General features: G+C 32.2%; 1 protein-coding gene across 2 annotated transcripts in view; it reads left to right on the plus strand.

The window, feature by feature from the left end:
- PRKACB (protein kinase cAMP-activated catalytic subunit beta) overlaps positions 1-21,267 on the plus strand; it is a 115,639-nt gene that overhangs the window by 44,505 nt on the left and 49,867 nt on the right. Inside the window, exon 1 of one of the 2 annotated variants that reach the window (XM_017678302.3) lies at positions 8,808-9,006. The exons of the other annotated variant lie outside the window; for it this stretch is intronic. Within the exon in view, the coding sequence (XP_017533791.1) occupies positions 8,823-9,006 (184 nt within the window). The 5' untranslated portion in view covers positions 8,808-8,822. Of the gene's footprint in view, positions 1-8,807; positions 9,007-21,267 lie in introns of those variants that run through there. 2 annotated transcript variants of the gene reach the window in all.

The following is a 21,267-nucleotide window of genomic DNA, read 5'->3' on the forward strand; positions in this document are numbered from 1 at the left end:
CAAGAGTTGCTGTACTTGTATCAGACAAAATAGACTTCAAAACAGAAAGTCACAAAAGACGAAGAAGGACATTACATAATGATAAAAGGGTCCATCGAACAGGAAGATATAACCATTATAAATATATATGCATCCAACACAGGAGCACCCACATATGTGAAACAAATAGCAACAGAATTCAAAGGGGAAATAAAATACAATGCATTCATTCTAGGAGATGTCAACACTCCACTCACTCCAAAGGACAGATAAACCAGACAGAAAATAAGTAAAGAGACAGAGGCACTGACCAACACATTAGAAAAGATGGACCTAACAGACATTTACAGAACTCTCCACCCAAAAGCAGCAGAATACACATTCTTCTCAAGTGCACATGGAACATTTTCAAGAATAAATCATATACTGGGTCACAAAAAGAGCCTCAGTAAATCCAAAAATAATGAAATTGTACCAACCAGATTCTCAGACCACAAAGGTATAAAACTGGAAATAAATTACGCAAAGAAAATGAAAAATCCCACAAACACATGGAGGCTTCACAACATGCTCCTAAATAACCAATGGATCAATAACCAACTAAAAACAGAAATCAAGCAATATATGGAGACAAATGACAACAATAATTCAACACTGCTAAATCTGTGGGACACAGCGAAGGCCATGCTAAGAGGAAAGTATATTGCAGTACAGGCCTACCTCAGGAAAGAAGAACAATCCCATATGAACAGTCTAATAAACTCACAGTTAACAAAACTAGAAAAAGAAGAACAAACGAGGCCCAAAGTCAATAGAAGGAGGGACATAATAAAGATCAGAGCATAAATAAATAAAATCGAGAATAATAAAACAATGGAATCAATGAAAGCAAGAGCCGGTTCTTTGAGAAAATAAACAAAATAGATAAACCCCATGCCAGACTTATCCAGAAAAAAAGAGAGTCTACACACACAAACAGAATAAAAAATGAGAAAGGAAAAATGCAAAGAATTATTAGAGAATACTATGAAAAATTATATGCTAACACACTGCATAACCTAGAAGAAATGGCAAATTACTAGAAAAATACAACCGTCCAAGGCTGACCCAGAAAGAAACAGAAAGTCTGAACAGACCAATTATCAGCAACGAAATTGAACTGGTAATCAAAAACCTACCTAAGAACATAATACTTGTACCAGATGGCTTCACCACTGAATTTTATCAAACATTTAGTGAAGATCTAATACCCATCCTCCTTAATGTTTTCCAAAGCGTAGAAGAAGAGGGAATACTTCCAAACTCATTCTAAGAGGCTAGCCAGCATCACTCTAATAACAAAACGAGGCAAAGACACCACAAAAAAAGAAAATTACAGACCAATATCCCTGATGAATATAGATGCAAAAATGCTCAACAAAATATTAGCAAACTGAATTCAAAAATACATCAAAAGATCATCCATCATGATCAAGTAGGGTTTATTCCAGGGCTGCAAGGATGGTAAAACATTCATCAACATCATCCACCACATAAACAAAAAAAAGACCAAAAACCACATGACCATCTCCATAGATGCTGAAAAACATTTGACAAAATTTAACATCCATGCATGATAAAAACTCTCAACAAACTTGGTATAGAGGGCAAGTACCTCAATATAGTAAAGGCCATATATGACAAACCCACAGCCAACATTATACTTAACAGTGAGAAGCTGAAAGCTTTTCCTTTAAGATCGGGAACAAGACAAAGATGCCCACTCTCCCCACTTCTGTTCAACATAGTACTGGGAGGTCCTAGCCCCAGCAATCAGACAACACAATGAAATAAAAGTCATCCAGATTGCAAGGAAGAAGTTAAACTGTCCCTTTTTGCAGATGACATGATAGTGTACATAGGAAAACCTAAAGTATCCACTCCAAAACTACTAGAACTAAATATATGAATTCAGCAAAGCTGCAGGATACAAAATTAATACACAGACATCTGTGGCATTCCTATACACTAACAATGAACTAGCAAAGAGAGAAATCAGGAAAACAATTCCATTCACAGTTGCATCAAAATGAATAAAATACCTAGGAATAAACCTAACCAAGAAAGTGGAAGTCCTATACTCTGATAACTATAAGATGCTCAAGAGAGAAATTAAAGAGTATACCAATAAATGGAAAAATATCCTGTGCTCATGGATAGGAAGAATTAATATTGTCAAAATGGCCATCCTGCCTAAAACAGTCTATAGATTCAATGCAATTCCTATGAAAATACCAACAGCATTCTTCAACAAACTAGAGATAATCATTCTAAAATTCATACGGAACCACAAAAGACCTGAATAGTCAAAGCAATATTGAGGAGAAAGAATAAAGCTGGGGGGATTATGCTCCCCAACTTCAAGCTCTACTACAAAGCTGCAGTAATCAAGGCAATTTGGTACTGGCACAAGAACAGACCCATAGACCAATGGAACAGAATAGAGAGCCCAGATATAAACCCAAGCATATATGGTCAATTAATATATGATAAAGGAGCCATGGACATATAATGGGGAAATGACAGCCTCTTCAACAGCTGGTGTTGGCAAAACTGGACAGCTACATGCAAGAGAATGAAACTGGATTATTGTTTAACCCCGTACACAAAAATAAACTCAAAATGGATCAAAGAATTGAATGTAAGTCATGAAACCATAAAACTCTTAGAAGACAACATAGGCAAAATCTCCTGAATGTAAGTATGAGCAACTTCTTTCTGAATGCATCTCCTCGACCAAGGGAAACAAAAGGAAAAATGAACTCATGGGACCACATCAAACTAAAAAGTTTCTGTACAGTGAAGGACACCATCAACAGAACAAAATGGCATCCTACAGTATGGGAGGGTACATTTGTAAATCACATATCCAACAAGGGGTTTACTTGCAAAATATATAAAGTACTCACATGCCTCAACACCCAAAAAGCAAATAACCCAATTAATAAATGGGCAGAGCATATGAAGACACAGTTCTGCAAAGAAGAAATTCAGATGGCCAACAGACACGTGAAAAGATGTGCCACATCACTAATCATCAGGGAAATGCATATTAAAACCGCAATGAGATAACACCTCACACCAGTAAGGATGGGCAGCATAGAAAATACTAAGAACAACAAATGCTGGCGAGGATGCTGAGAAAGGGTACCCTCTTACACTGCTGGTGGGAATGTAAGCTGGTTCAACCATTGTGGAAAGTAATATGGAGGTTCCTCAAAAAACTAAAAATTGAAGTACCATTTGATCCGGGAATCCCACTCCTTGGAATTTACCCAAAGAATACAACTTCTCAGATTCAAAAATACATATACACCCCTATGTTTATTGCAGCACTTTTTACAATAGCCAAGAAATGGAAGCAACCTAAGTGTCCATCAGTAGATGAATGGATAAGAAGATGTGGTACATATTTGCAATGGAATACTATTCAGCTATAAGAAAGAAACAAATCCTACCATTTGCAACAGCATGTATGGAGCTCGAGGACATTATGCTCAGTGAAATAAGTCAGACGGAGAAGGACAAATGCCAAATGATTTCCCTCATTTGTGGAGTATAACAATGAAACAAAACTGAAGAAACAAAATAGCAGCAGACTCAGAGACAACAAGAAAGAACTAGTGGTTACCAAAGGGGAGGGGTGTGGGAGGGTGGGTGGAGAGGGAGGGAGAAGGGGATTGAGGGATATTATGTTTAGTGCATTTGATGTGGGGCATCACCGGGAAATCAGTGCAGCACAGAGAAGGCAAATAGTGAATCTGTGGCATCTTACTACACTGATGTTCAGTGACTGCATTGGGGTATGGATATTGAAGATGAAATAACAGAATGGAACTATATATATTGAAAAAACTAAATTAGTATTGTTGCCTTCCAGAAAGGAACTCCTGACTCAGATAATTTTCCCAACAAGTTCTGTTAAATATTTGAGGAAGAAATTATACATGTTTTTGCAAGCTTGTCCAGAAAACAGAGACAGAATACTTCCTAACTTATTTAGTGAGCCATCCATAACTTAGTATCGAATCACACAGAGACAGCAATTGAAAATAAAACTTCAAAATAGTATCTGTTGTAAATATATATATATATATAAATCTTCAGTAAAATATTAGTAAATTGAATCCAGGAATATTAAAAAAAAAAAGTACACCAAAACCAAGAATGGTTTATCCTGGGAATTTAAGGCTGGTTTAGTATTTGAAAATCAGTAACTATATTCCACCATATTAGCAGACTAAAGAAGTAAAACCACATGGTCTGATCATACACACATAATATCAGAAAACATTAACTTCAAGAAGGAAAATTAGCCAGAAATTTTGGAAGCTATTTTGGCAATTTGGAGTGACTTTTTTTTGTGATTCATTTAATCTGTAAATATTCATTCTTAATCAGTGCTTACTGAGTGCCTACTTTGTGCCTGAACTACTTAAAATATATAGTAATGCACATATTCTGAAGAAGCACTAGATAAAATTGAACAGCTAAGATAAAAATTCTTAGCTAACTAGGAATACAAGGAAACTTTTTTATTTTAATAAGGGTTATCTACAATAAAAGAAACTTGCAGTTGACCCCATAATTAATGATGAAAAACTGAATACTTTCTAAAATTGGGATTAAGGCAGTGACATCACACAAGAGTCTCACCACTCTTGTTTAACATATTACTAGAAGTCCTAGCCAGTACAGTACGGCAAGAAAAGTAAATAAAAGACATAGAGATTAAAAAGGAAGAAATAAAACAAACTATATCTGTTCAAAGATAACATGATTGCCTTCATAGAAGAGGCCAAGAATATTTCTTTAATTTTCTATAAAGATATAAAGACTCCTAAAACTAATAAGTGAAATTAACAAGGTTGTAGTATACAAGATTAATATATAAAAATAAGTCATATTTCTATATAGTATCAATGAACAACTGTAAACATCTTTTAAAGTACCACTTTACTGCATTTCCAATAAAAAAAAGTAATAAATATTTAGGCCTAAGTCTAACAAAATATGTGTAGGTTCTGTACGCTGAAAACTATAAAACACTGATGAAAGAAATCAAAGACCCAAGTAAGTGAAGAAACATACTATGATCATGGATTGAAAGACTTGGTATAGTTGAGATGTTACTTCTCCCAATATACACAATTTCAATAAAGTCCCAGCAAGATCACTTTTGAAGACTTGAGCAAACTTACAAGATTTATATGCAAAGTTTAAAAAACTATAATAGCCAAAACAATTTATTTAAAAAAAAAGTTGGAAAATTTACACTTTCAGATTTAAGACTTACTAGAAAGCTCTATTAACCAACACAGTATGGTATTAATTCAAGAAATGACACATAGCTAGATCAGTGGAACAGAACAGAGTCCAGAATAGACCCACATAAATATGGTTAATTGATTATTTTACAGAGGTGCAAAGACAATTCAATTTTAAATGGATATATAAATGTGATAATTCCACACAATGGAATATTATCCCACAATAAAAATGAGTGAATTATTAAAACACAGAATGGATGAACCTCAGTTGCTAAACTATGCCAAATGAAAGAAACTAGTCTTAAATGGTTGAATCTATTATAAAAGATATGAATCCGTTTATAACATTTTGGGAAAGACAAAAGCTTTTATTTGAATTGCAGGGGTCATGGTCATACCATTTGCCTTCCACATGGAGCAAATACATCATTTACATATCAAATATGCTTCCATGTTTTTCCTTTCTTTAACTTACGAACTTTGACTACATAGTTCAACTTGACCCCAACATGATTGTAAACATAAATATGGATAATGAAATTGCATTTCTATAAGGCGACCATCTGAATGAAAAGATTTTCATAGCAGATTCTCAGACTCTGGATAGTATATCCAAGAACCAATCCCACCTACTATTCTTTTACCCCTACTTCCTACCCTTGTTTGTTTTTTTCAGAGGTATTATTATTATTCATTTACTTCTTGTAGTAATCATTGTACAGTATGTACAAAGAAGCCCTGATCTAGGAACTAGAATACCTAGGTTAGTTTGGGCAAACCACTTAATGTTTATAACTTTGTTTTCACCTTGAAATAGGGATAATAAATACTTGTCTTGCTTATTTACTTCATTTGTAAAGATCTGATGAGCCAATGGAAACCATATTATATGTGGTAAAGTACTTGGTAAATAAGGTATCATTATGTTATTAAATATAAGAAACCAAGCAGTATTTGTGGTATCTTATAGAAATCGAAGGAGGTTCAACTCTGAAAATTGTCATAATTTCTAAAATTAATGCAGAATGAATAATAAGGACTTTATAACCTCAAAGTTGAATACTCTAGTTTTATGATATATTAATTAAACTATTAATCAAGTATGGGATTCTGTTACAGCAAGTTTTGGATGCATAGCTAGATATTTTAGTACAAATTAAAGTTCTGAAAATATCAGGAAGAATAACAAGCAATATTTTTTTTAAGATTAATTTAAATTATGAAGGAACTCATAGTTTTAAAGCTGTAGTTGTTTCTTTCTAGCAGTAGATGCCAGTAGAGTTCTTTTTAATGAAAAATTGAATTGCTTAAGTAATTCCATAGCAACAGCATCCTGGTCACATTACCATATATAGAATTATTGAGGACTAAGGATTCTACTTTCTATAGGGACTTTTTACCACATAGAAACAGGTGGAAAAAAATGTACAGATTTGAAATAGTATTTTCTAGATATTCATTTAGCGAAACTTACTTTTTTCATCATCTCTTTTTGCTGTAGTAATTTTGTTGTAAGGCTTATGCATTGTTTTAAATAAATTAATCTTAGTGTTTTTGTTAGGATTCTGGAATATCCGTACTTAACTCAAGCAATCCACATTTGCACCAATAAAAGTAAAACTCAAAAAATGAATAAAATTCAGTGACTGAATATAGAGAAAATGGAGTTCCATGACATTACTTCCATTACTGCTGTGTCTGTCTATGAACAACTTGGTACTTGTTGGATAATTTACAAATATAGTCCTATCATTAGTCAAAAAACATTTTCAACTGTTTGGTGATTTTATTTTAGTTTGTTAAAAATGAATGAATACTTTCTTCAACATGTATTTATTGAGTATGTGACACATTTCACTTACAAATTCAAGCAACACATAATTTGAGATATAGAATTTATAGAAAGCAAATTTTAACATAAAATTACAAAGTCAGTGGAAACAGAGGAGAAAACAGCTGATTTTTCTAGGAAGTAGTGGGAAACTTAGTGGAGAGGTGACATTTGTGGTGAGGCTTGAGCAAGTCAAAGAATTGAAGAGTTTTTTTTATCTGCTTCTGCCTATACAGATTCAGTCCATCCTCTGCTGCTGCTATTTACTCAGTGTCTGTTTTGTGTGAAGCGCTGTCAGGTGTTTAAATAAACAAATTATCAATTATTATACACATGTATTTATATCTAAAGCTACAAAAAAATTTAAGATGTTTAGTCTTATGGATACGTATAGTTGCCCATTTGTTCAGATTGATACTAATTTTATTACATAAAACACAGTGTACTCAAATGAGCTGTACTTGGTAAAATTCATTAGTCAATGTTCTGTGGGGGGGAAGGGGCTGTCCTAATTTGATTACATTATTGTTCCTATTTACTCAATTTGTTGTCTTTGTTCCTATGTGTTCTATTTGTCAAGCAGTTAGTGGAAATCCGATCTAAAATTTTTTTCACATAGATTTTTAAAAAGATCCTCCTCTCATTTATTCCTTTTTTCTTTCCTCATTGAGAGCCTCTAAAAAGAGAAAGCCACCCAAATTTTCTATGCTTTAATTTGTATCAAAAGGCAAGCACTCAAAATCATTGTTTAATGTCACAGGTTTCTTTTCCCCTATAAATGGACAATAGCAAATTTTATTTACTTTGAATTGGAGGAGCTATTTCTAAGTGAGACTTCCTAAATCAGGAATCAGGTAAGCAGTAGCCTTCAGTGTTGAGTTTTTAAAATTTATGTCTTAGTCAACTAGAAGAAATTTTTTCATCTCAATTGAAATTTCTTGCTGTGGCTGATTTTATGTAACTTTAAATCTTAATGTTTTGTTCTTTCAATTTTTAGAATGTTGTAAAATATACTGGTGATAGGCACTTGTCAGTAGATAAGTGTGATAAGCAATACTTTTTTGTAGTTCCTGTATATATTAGACTTAATGAGTTAGCAACATTCAGTTCTTTTTTTAAGTGCTAGTTCAGATTTTTTTTTTTCAGTTAAAACACGTGTTATAAAGTTGTTTGCGTGAGTTTTGACATGTCCATTCCATACCAGTTTTCAATGAAAAGCCAACTGCTGATAAGGATTCATAAAATCTGTATGGTTAGCTGATTACTTGGGAAAAACACTACCTTTCTAACATTGTATTTGGAGAGTGGTTTGACCTTCAACTGTTTGCATAGGGTTGCAATACATATTTAAATGGTTTTTCTTTTTTTTTTTAGTTTTCAGTCTACTACATATATATGTAAAGCTTTATATTTAATGCCTTTATAACCTGTTTATAATATTAAAAAACTCTTATACATCAGCATTTTAGGCTGATACTGCAAGTCTTTAAAACCCCCATCTCTAGTTGAGATGAAGAGTTTTACTAAGAAAGGCTCAGTAATACTGTTTTATATTAACAGGAAACAGAACAGCAGTAGTGGTTTGAATACCCTGCAAACAGGAAGTTTGACACATGCATAGCTTTTAGCTTCTGTGTAAGAAGTTGTTGAGCTCCTTCTGGAAATATTTTCAGTTACTTTCAGTAAAGTGTTAATGCCCATGAATGGCAGCTTATAGAGAACAACCCTGTAACCAGTATACAGGTACAACTGCTCTACAGAAGTTGGAAGGTTTTGCTAGCCGATTATTTCATAGACACTCTAAAGTTCCTGCACATGATCAGAAAACAGCTCTGGAAAATGACAGCCTTCATTTCTCTGAACATACTGCCTTATGGAACAGATCAAGTAAGTTTTTTTTAATGATACTTATAATTAGAAGCTAAAATACTGATTGGAGTTTTAGAATCAAACATAAGGAAGTATGTTTTGTTTGTCTTATGGTTTGCACAAGGACATTTTGCATGATGAAGTTGAAAAAAGTCCTATAAAAACTTGATTATAAGTTGAGCTGAATCATATAGTTCATTGTTTTGTTTTATGTATGACCATTTAGGTCGTATCAGTGGGAAAATTTTCTATAAAATTCTTACATCATTTCTTGTATATATTACTGTTTTTTGTTGTTATTTTTGTTCTTTAATAAAAGTGAAATGCTTAAATTTTAGAAACAATGATCAGTTTATTTTTAAAATATTCATTTCAGTTTTACAAACAGAATTTCTAATATAAAAGCGTGGTATGATTATCCTATGTGAAATCTTATATATATAACATTATAAATAACAAAGCTCTCATAATTACATTTTATGTTTCTTGTAATTATGATTAAAGAGAGAAAAAATTGTTTCTGCATGCATCACATTCTTTCCAGGCACGTTAAAATATTTGGACTTAACTGGTTTGCTAAAACGGTGATATGTAACCATTTTTTTGTGACATGAACTTTAAAACATAAATTTCACATATAAACAATACCTCCCTTTTACATCCCTCCCCAAGGTATTTTTGTCACTCTGATTAAAGGAATAATAGAATTACCCTTGCTACTCTTACCCTGTTTGGTGTGTTTGATCTTCTGATAGCACTAGGTTTTTGCCTCTTTCTGTTTATATATAAGCCATTAAGAAAGAAAACTCCGTTTAAAAAGAAAATAAAAACAAGAATGATTTACTTAATTTACTCCTTGGTTTAATATAGTATCTTCATGGTTCTATAGAGGCATATTTGAATTATTTTTTTACTGCATCAGAATTTTTTACCTTTTTCAAGCTATTTTAGGGAGTAGGTAAAGAACATATGTTTGTATAAACTTTTTTTTACTCTAAAGGTTTTGATTATTTAACAATCTAGCAAGTTGATGAATGAGGAGTCTCAACCATCTCCAAGTTAATGAACAGTTGAATATTGAAATAATAGTTCATTATTAAAATTTACCATGAAACAGAAGTTTGTTATTTCATTCCACTTGCCCTATTCTGATAAATTGAAAGTCTCCTACAGCTTTTCGAAAGTCATTTTTGTGCATTTGAAATATCTTTTAATTAAACGTTCACTGAGGAATGAGGGCAGTAGTGAATTAGTTTCTGTTTCACTAACACCTGTTCCTCCAACAAGTGGGTGTTCAAAATCAACAAAAAATGTTATACACATAATAATGAATGTGGAAACCATGGAGCTAGTGTTCTATTTAGATTGAATTGATATAGAGGAGAAAACATTGATACAGAAACAGAGGAATCCTATTGTTTCAAATTTCCAACATTTACTTTTGTGTTGAGAACAAATCTTTGTTCATTTATAGAGTGAGTTAAGGAAGGTTTTCATACAAACCACATTCTTCAGAGCTACTTAAATCAGTTTACTTGCTTGACTTGTTTGACAAGAAAAAGGAATGTAATATCTCCAGATAATAAACACTCTGAGTATGCTTGTTCCCAGTAGTGCTATTTTAAGAAATCAACTAAGCACAGAAACTACATGTAATTTTTTTTAAATTTGGTTTGTGAACAATTGAGTAAAGATTAGTTACCAATTTAGGTGTGTAGGAAATGTAACAAGTTTTAGATAATCTTAAGTTTTTTTTTCCTCCAGTGACATTCAGTATAGGAAGAAATGCAAAATAAAGTTACATAGTAGCTCCAGGTGCTTTAAATGGGTTTCATCTTTTACTACTGAATTATGTAACAGGAATTCCTGTTTGATAACAAATATTTAACAGTGGATTCCATGCACATATAAGTACATGAAGTTCAAAAAAAACATGGAGGAATTCTGCTTTCTGCTTTCTGCTCTGACTCATAATCAATGGGAGTATTGACATTCATTGACTTCTCTCTTGTAAATTTATTATAGTTGGCTTTAAATTTTCTTTCAATCATAAATGGTGTGTTGAGTTACATACAATGCTGAACTTACAGTTTTGCATGTTTTAAATCTTAGACTCTAAATACTTAATGAATATCTAATTGCAACATTTTAAGAACTGAATAAGTGAATACTATCAAACACTTCACTATTTCTATTTCCCATGAATTGACAGGCTGTTTTCTCTGGCAGATACAAATCCATATTAATGAATATGGTTTAAAATTTACATTGTTAATATTACATTGAACAGGGAGCAGTGTTGTATATAGGTTTTTTCAGGTAGATTCAAATAGCTAATTTGGCTGTGATATAAAAGTTTTTACCTTTCCAAAGCTCATACAGTCTTTAAGACAGTTCACTTCTTTGATTATTTCTTAGTTCTCTAAATCAGTATCATTTCAGCTTCTGAGCTAGAAGACCTTCCATATTATCTTTTTTAATACTTTTCCATCTGCAACCATTCCATAAGCTTCTTAGTAGTAATCAGTTTTTATTCATTTGACAAACTTTTATGGATTTACTCTATCATAATCTGTAAACAAGGCTCTGGGAAAAAACAATCTAGTTCCTAACCTCAAAAACAACAGTAAGAAGAGAAAACATACAAAAACATAATATTTATATAATGAAATTGTTGCTTAGCTTAATGTAAGAAGAAATAAACATGGAAGAGAAGATGGGCCTTCATGAATATTGATGTATGAGTAAAACTTTGAGACTCAGAGGAGGAAAAGGTTATTTTATTATTAAAGAAAACACGCAAATATGTGAAAATACGAAGATTTGGGATTTACTTTAAAAATATATACAGTAAGATACTGTCTGCAAAAGTGGTCTGAGGATCTGATCTTTGAAAGCTTTCTAATGGATATTCCGAATTTTGGACTACGTTCTAATAGACAGTTGGGAGCCGAAGCAGTTTTTTAAAGTGGAAAATACTATGTAATGCAACCTTTGTTAAAATTTTTATTTTAACTAGTGTGATACAGGAAAAGTTAATTGCATATTCTCTACAGGGAAATGTATATAGCTACCATACATTTGCTATTTGAGCTGGGCACTTATTTAGAACTAACACTTTTGGTCACTACATGAACAAGACAAAGAATAGTCAGACAATGGATTTCCTTTAAAATAACAATGCTTATTTAGAATGTTTCTTCAGCCTGGAATTCCCTTTCCTTCTACCAATGGTGAGATTTGCTCATACTTTTAAGACTGCTCAAATATTACCTGGGTAACAAAATCACCAAGGCATTCTATTGCTCTCTCCTTCATACTTAATAGAATTAATGGTCTCTTCCTATATTCTTGTATCATCTTATACTCACTTGTAGTATGGTTTGTTTTATAGTATTAAAATCATATTACATTAGTCCTTAGTTACCTATCTTCCATTTTTTACTTTGTGAACTTCCAGAAGACACAGAAGTTGTCAATTTATTTTGATATTGCCAACATAGTTCTCAGTGTTGAGAAGTTTGTCAGATTAACATTAAATTTCTTTCTACTACACTATTATACTAACAAGCTTTCTCTAGTTTGTTCTATTGTGATCTTTGCAATTTATTTTAAAGGCCTATTGTCACTAATCAAAGGCAGTGAAATGCTGACCTGACCCAGGAAAATGCCAGATTCCAGAGGCACTGGCTTTTCAGTGTTACCTGTGTATTTTTATCATGATTATTTATATGAATTAGAGTAATCAGCAGACTCTATAGCAAAAGTAAATAATTGGGATAATAAATGATTTGAAATTAGAAAATGTTTCCATGGGCTATTTAACAGTGCCAATATAATAAGAAGCTTATACTTGTTTGTTTTGCAACAATAACCATACTATATGGTTAGAGTAGAAGGAAGATTAAGTATGTACTCCATGTTGTATCTTGCTACTCAAACTGTTGTCCTAGTCTAGCAGCATTCCCATCACCTGGGAGCTTGCTAAAAAAGAACCCCAGGTCCGATTTAGGCATACTGAGTCAAAGTCTGTCTGCATTTTAAAAATTTCTTCTAGCTGGTTCATATGCACATTAAAGTATGAGAAGCATTCTCTCCCTAATAACATTTTAATTTGATTACCAAGAAATATATCTTCGCTGGAGAAAATGTGCAAACCATAGAAAAGAACAAAGAAAACATTAAAAATCATACACAATCCCACCAAAAAATAACCACCTTAACATATTTGTATATCTAGTCTATTTTGTGCATAGATAGCAAATTTCCACCAGCCCCCAAATTCGTATCTTTCAGTAGACAGTGTTTCATAACATTTGTCCTTGTAAGAGAGAGTTGTTCTACAATATCTTTTAAGATGGCTGTTTTGTATTCAATCATGATATACCACAGTTTATTTAACCTATCACTGGCCATCTAGATTGTTTTTTATTTTTTGCTATTATATTAAAAAATGTTATGATAAACATCCTTGTAACTGACTCTCTTTGCATATTATTATTTTTTACTTTGTAGGACAAATTTTAAAAACTGCTATGAGGCTTTTGTATCAAATTAATTGCATATAAGATATATGTGTAATATATCCTTTTGTCATTAAATTTGTTTTAGTATTCAGAGAAAACATGTTTAAAATTCCCTAGTATAATTTTCTGGTGCATCAAGCATTCTTTATTTCTTCCTTTATTATTAGTGTTTATCAAAATTTTTCAGTTCTCAATATTAAACTTTCCCACTTTTCAGAAGTGATCAATTATTAGTAGCAAATGTTATGAGAAGCATTTTTTTGTTGCTGAATAGAGCATTATCCTTAGATGTTCCTTAGTAATCAACATAGTATGATCTATTTGGGTTGTATGTTCAGTCATATTATAAAGTATATCCCATAATTCTAATTATGCAATATAGCAGTAACTCCTACCACTTAACTCTCACATTTCCTGGGTAGAATGTTATTGTATATATTATCACATGAAACATTTATTTACTGTATGTCAGGCACTGTTCAAAGCACATTGTGTATATTAGTTTGTGTAATCCTTTTTAAAAAACCTGTAAGATAGGTACTATTAATATTCGTATCTTACTGATGAAAAGACTGAAGCACATTGAGGTAAATTAATTTCTACAAGATAATATATTTCAGTGGTTGAAATTTGATCCCAGGCAGTCTGACTCCAAAGTCCATGTTCTTAATCACTATTCTGTGAAACTCTGTGTGTGTGTAAGAAAAACAGGTCTCTGGTTCCCATAGTAAAGATTTGTGTCTGACGTTTCTTGTTTGATACAGAGACTGAGTGCATATTATGGGGACCCAAAAGACCAACACGCTAGTCAGAGAACTTTGAAAATAGATGTCATCCACAAAAAGCTAATAAATTGAAAGTGGAGGAATGATGAATTCTCTGAGGCAGTGAATTATTACTTGCAAATTCTAATACAATGGCTGCTCTTAACTGGGGTCTTTTTATGGCTATATAACAAATATGGCCCACTTGGGTTAAAAATAATGTCTCATATTTTGCGTATTCAAATTAATCATTCCCACCCATCTCCTCAAATTAGCAAGACTTCTAAGTAGCTCTTTCCTTGGGGTCTTCCAGCCTCCATTTAAGTATTGCTAGAGTTCTGAGAGTTTACTCAGTACAGAGAAGCTCATCTTTCCAAAGCTTAAATGAAGAAAGAGATGAATATTTTTATTAATGTTTAAGCTAATGATCTCATCTTCAGCTGCTGTTGAATTTGCCAGTGCCACATAGTTTCATAGTTTCAAACCATTCCCACAGAACGTGACGTATCTTTGCTCTTGAGGTGATGCCACTGATGCCTTGTTAGGACCTTCGCGGTTCTTAATAGAGGGTGATCCACTCTTACCAGCATCATGCTCATTCAAGTGTTATATCACAGGGTTTAGTGCCTTTAATTTATATTTGGTATGCTTAGCTTAGCTTCCATGCCAGGTTGGATGTGCAAGCAGATGCTTTCAGCCCGTCCCCACACTGTACCAAAATTAGCCTTCCTTTCTTGAACATCTTGTGCAGGTAAAGCAAACTGGTTGTCACTAACCCAAATATAGCTTACAGATATCTTTTGTTTAGTCTTCATGGTCTTTTTTAAATAATTGAATTTGATACAATTATTTTACGTGTAAGTATAAAATACAATGATTTTTAAAACATAAGATTTCATATTTATATCTGGGCTTTTATATTCTGGAACCATTAAAAAACTGATTTCAGTGGCCTCTTAATTCCCACATGTGAATAAATGGGCAGTACTGAACAACTACCTTCTTTAGTTAGAATTTATACTGATTTGCTCTAGCCTTCACTATTTCTGTTGTTTTACCTGCCTGGCCTCTGTAGTCACTTGAATCTGGGCTGTAGAGCCTGTTATGTCTAGCCTAAGTCACCAACTCAGATTCTCCTTTCTCTTTGATGCAGCTTCTTTTGTGTGTGTTCCTACTCATGGGTCACAGATACCATCACAAAATTTCACTAAAGAAGTTCTGGTAATTCTGAACCTTAGTAAAAATGGGGTCTAAGTTTTGAACCTTTCCTTTCAGAATTTCTCTTTCATTTTGAATGCAGGTCTACTTACCTCCTTACCTTTAATTAGCTCTGTTTACCATAGGGTATTGAGTCGGAACAGCCTTTGTTAAATCATCCCCCCAAGGTAATGAATATCTACCAGCCTTACATTTACATAATTAAGTTGTCCACTGAAGTGATTCTTGCCACAGCAGAGATCTGCTTCAGGCCGACTGTCTCTACTTACTTAAAGAAGCACTTGACAACTTTTTAAAAAATCAAAGTATAATTTACAAACCGTAACTCACAATTTGTAAGTGTACAATTCAGTGTTTATTAATAAATTTATAGAATTGTGCAGCCATCAACATAATGCAGTTTTAGAACATTTCCATCATCCCAAAAAGTTCTTTTGTTCCTTTTTGCAGCCAGGCCTCACTTTCTCTTAACCTCAAACACCGATCTGTTTTCTGTCTCCACAGATTTCCTTTTCTGGACATTTTACATAAATGGAATTATACAATATGTAACCTGTTTTTTTCTGGCTTCTTGCACTTAGAATAATGTTTCTGAGGTTCATCTATGTCATTGAATGTACCCATAGTTGGTTCCTGTTTATTGCTGAATTATACAGTTGACACTTGAACAACGTGGATTTGAACTCTTGTTGGTCTACTATGTGTGGATTTTTTTTTCAATAAATACATTGGAAAATTTTTTGGAAGTTTATGACAATTTGAAAAAATATTTTCTTTTCTCTAGCTTTTTATTATAAGACTACAGTGTGTAATACATACACAAAGTATGTGTTAACCGACTTATTGTGAGATTGGTAAGGCTTCTGGTCAACAGTAGGCTATTACTAGTTTTGGGGGAGTCAGTGGATTTTCAACTGCACACAGGGGTTAGCATCCTGAACCTGGCTTCCCTAACTGCATTGTTCAAAGCTCAACTGTACTATTTTGTATGGATATAATATATTTTGTTTATCCATTCAGCAATTGATGAACATTGGGATTGTTTTCAGTTTTTTGGTTATTTGGATAATGTTGCTATAAACATTTGCGTACGAGACTGGGTGGCCATACCCTTTAATTTCTCGTGAGTCATTATTTAGGAGTAGCATTGCTGTGTCATACAGTAAGTTTATGTTTATCATTTTAAGGAACTTCCAAATCGTTTTCCTAAGTGCCTTTGTCATTTTATATTCCCACCGCAATGTATGAGGCTTATAGTTTCTTCACATCCTTGTTAATATTTAGTTTCATCAATCTTTTTTATTGTAGCCATTGTGGTGTGTGTGAGTTGGTTATTTCCCTGTGGTTGCAGTTTGGATTTCCATACCTCTGATGTTGAGCATAGTTTCTTGTTCTTAGAAGCCACTTGTATATCTGCTTTGAAGAAATGTATTTTCAAATTTTTTGCTCATTTTCAAAATTAAGGTTTTTTGTCTTATCAAGTCTTAAAAGTTCTTATATGTTCTGAACTCAAGTTCTTTACCAAATATATAATTTGCAAATGTTATCTCCCAACCTGTGGCTTGTCTTATTTTCTTAAATGATGTTCTTGAAGAGCAAAAGTTTGTCATTTTAATGGAGTCCAGTTTATCATTTTTTTTCTTTGTGGATTGTACTTTTGATATCAGATTTTAAGATATTTTTGTCTCACCCACAATAATGAAGATTTTTATTCTGTGCTTTCATCTGCAAATCATTTTTTGAATTAATTTGTGTATGGTGTGATGTATGAAATTCTTTTTTTCTTCTTCATGTGGGTATCCACTTTTTATTGCACCATTTGTTGAAAATACTTTTTCTTCTCCATTGAATTGCCTTGGCACCTTTATCAAGAATCAAATGACCATAAATGTAATTCTTAGTTTTGTCCTAGTGATCTGTGTATGTCTATCCATATGCCAATAACACACTGTCTTGGTTACTGTAACTTTAAAATAAGTAATGTCTATTTAAAATAAGTAAAGATTAATGAAATCAAGTAAGTCCTCCAATTTTGTTCTTTTCTAAAATTGTTTTGGCTCTTCTGGGCTCTTTCCATATAAATATTAGCATCAGCTTGTCAGTTTCTATAGAAAAGCCTGTTGGGATTTTTTTAGGGATTGTATTGAAGCTTTAGATTAATTTGAGAGAATTTATTATGTCTTTTCAATATTGAGTCTTGCAATCCATGAACATGAAATATCTCTCCATTACTTTGATGTTCTTTAATTTCTGTACAGTGTTTTCTATTTTTTAGTAAACAAGTCTTATTAAAATAGATTCTTGAGTATTTTATTTCTATTAATACTACTGAAAATGAAGCTGTTCCTTAATGTCATTTTTGGATTGTTTGTTCCTAGTATGTTAAAATGTTATTGATTTTTTGGTATGTTAATCTTACATCCTATTATGTTGATAAACTTACTAGTTCTAGTAGTTTCTTCAGAGTCCTGAGAATATACATATAGAATGAAGACATCTGCAAATAATGACACATTTCTTTCTTTCTTATAGATCTCTATGCTTAAAATATTTTTTCTTATCTCATTGTACTGGCTAGAACCTCTAATACAAAGTTGCATAGAAGAAGTGAGTGCAGGTATCTTTGTCTTATTCCTAGTCTTTGGGACGATCCATCCATTACCATTACACATGATGTAAGCTGTAGGGCTCCCCCACTCTTACCAGCTTGAGGAAGTTTCCCTCTAGTCCTAGTTGGTTGCAGGGTTTTATCACAGGTGTTAAGTTTTGAGGAATGTTTCTTCTACATATATAGAGATGATTATGTAGTTTTGTCTTTTATTCTTTTAATATGATGTATTCCATTTGTTGAACCAGCTTTGCTTTCCTGGGATAAATCATACATTGTCATGGTGTACAATCCTTTTAAATACTGCAAAATTCAGTTTGCTAATATTTTGATAAAGATTTTTTGTGTTGTAATAGTGTTCGGTAATTTTCTTTTGATCTTTAACTTTTTCTCTAGCTTTGATATCAGGCCTAATAGAATAAGTTGGGAAATGTTATATCCTCTATATCCTGAAAAAGTTTGTGTAGCATTGGTATTACACCTTTGAATGTTTCATAGAATTCCTCAGTGAAGCCATCTGGATCTGAGTTTGTTTTTTTTGGGAAAAATTCTAATTACTAATTCAATATTATTTATTTATTTATTTATTTATTTATTTATAGGGTTTTTTCTTATTTTCTATTCTTCTTGAGTTAGGTTTGGTAATTTGGATATTCCTATGAATCTGTCTGTTTCATCTAAGTTATATAATTGGCATAGAGTTGTTTGTAATACTTCCTTAAAATCCTTTTAATTTCTTAGCATCAGTGGTAATGCTAGAGAAATTGTTATCTTTTTGGTCCTGATTTTGGTATTTGTATCTTCTCTGTTTTGTATTCTTTTGGTTTATTTTAATTTTTGGTTAGTCTAGCGTTTATCAGCAATACTTCTGGTCATTCATTTTCTCCTTTATTTTTCTGTTTTCTATGTCATTGAATGTTGCTCTGATTTTCTTCTTGGTTTTGGTTTAATTTACTCTGCTTCCTTGAGTTTCTTAAGGTGTAAGCTTAAATTATTGATTCAAGACCTTTCTTATTTTCTAATATAGGTGTTTAAAGCTATGAATCCCTCTAACCTCTGCTTTATCTACAACCCATAAATGTTGATTTCTTGTAGGTTTCTTTCTATTCAGTTCACAATAGTTTATGATTTCCCTTGGAATTTCTTTGTGATTGAAATCCAAATATTTGGAAGTTTCCAAAATTGTGCTCTGTTGTTGATTCCTAATTTAATTCTTCTTTGATCAGAGAACATATTTTGAATGATTTTTTTCAAATCCATTCAAATTATTTTGCCATTTTTTGTATTGCTTAGCATATGGTTAATATGGAGAATTTCCATGTGTACTTTAAAGTATTCTGCAGTTAGGCATTGTTTTATAAATGTAAGTTTTAATGTAAAATTATTCAACTTTTCTATAAGCTTGCTGATTTTCTATCTAGTTTTCCTGAGAGGACTATTGAAATTTCCAACTCTAATTTTTGAATTGCCCAGTTCTCCTTTCAATTCTATCATTTTTGTTTCAGTATTTTGGGGACACTTATTCAATGCATATATATTTCTACTTATTAAATTCCTCATATTTATTGGCCCTTTATAATTATGAAATGTCCTTTCTTGTCTTTAGTAATATTTCTTAATGTCTGTTTTATCTGATATCAATGTAAGTATCCCAGCTTCTTGTGGTCACTGTTTGTTTATCTTATGGTATATCTTTTTCTCTCCTCCTACTTTCAGCCTTTTTATATCTTTAAATGTAAAGTGTGGCTCTCGTATACAGCATATAATTAGACCTTGCTTTTTTTAATATAATCTGATCATGTTTGCTTTTTGATTTGTTTGTTCCATTCATATTTAATGTAATTATTAATATGATTTATGTCTTCCATTGTGCTACTTGTTTCCTGTATGTCTTATAGTTTTGTTGTTGTTCTTCCTCTTGTCCTACTTCTGTGGTAAAGAAATATTTGTAGAGTGCCATTTAAATTCTCTCTGATTTTCTAACTAAAATTTTTTAAGATATTTTCTTAATTATTGATTTAGGGATTGTAATATGCATTTTGTCTTATCACAGTCTACTTCAGGATAGTACTGACAATTCTAGTAAGATATTTTGATCCAATATAGCTCCATTTATGCAACTTTCTATTATTATTTCCACATATATTACATATATATTTTATAAACCCAGCAATGTAGTGTTATAATTATTATTTCATATAATTTTAAGTCCTTTAAAGAAATTAAGGGAAAACAGAAAAATAGATATTTATTTAGTCTACACTTATGTATTTACTATTTCCAGTGTTCTTCATTTCTTTGTCAATTTGAGTATTGTCTAGTGTCATTTTCTTGCAGCTTGAAGGATGTTAAGTATTTTTGCTTATAGTGAATATCCTCAGTTGTTGTGTATATGGGAGTGCCTTTATTTCAGCTTTGTTTGTGAATGATAGTGTTCCCAGAACAGATTTGTTTCCTTTTCCTTTTAGCACTTTGAATATATCATTCCGCTGCCTTCTGGCCTCTCTTACTTCTTTCAAGAAGCCATCATTGTTCATATTGTTTTTCCCCTTTACATGATTAGGAATTTTTTTCTTACTGCTTTCAAGATTTCCTCTTTGTTTTTGTCTTTCAACAATTTGAATATGAATATGTGTCTAGGTACACACCTCTTTTTGTTTTTCCTACTTGGCATTAGTTAAACTGGATCTGCAGTTTAATTTTTTCCATCAAATTGAGACATTTTCAACCATTATTTCCTCAGATATTTTTTCTTTGTCCTTTGTCTCTCTCCTATCTTTATTGGATTTCCATTACATTTATGTTGGTACCCTTGATATTCCACAGGTTTCTGAAGCTGTGTTCATTTTTCTCCTATCTTTTGTTCTTTGTATTCTTCAGACTGGATGATTTCTATTGATCTATTTTTCAAGTTCACTGATTCAATCTTTTTCCCTCCTTAGATCTGAGGTTGGGCCTGTGTAGTAAGTTTTTAAATTGTGGTTGGTGTTCTTTCCAAATCTATAATTTTTATGTTTTAGTTTTTCTATATTAAAATTCTCCTTGTGTCATTGCCATCATGTTCTTCTTTAATTCTTTAAATGCAGTTTCCTTTTGTTCTTTTGATAGAATTATGATAACTGTTTTGAAGTATTTTGTCTGCTAAATCACATATCTGCACCTA

The sequence above is a fragment of the Manis javanica genome, chromosome 4, assembly GCF_040802235.1.
Source record: "Manis javanica isolate MJ-LG chromosome 4, MJ_LKY, whole genome shotgun sequence".
Lineage (NCBI taxonomy): Eukaryota > Metazoa > Chordata > Mammalia > Pholidota > Manidae > Manis > Manis javanica.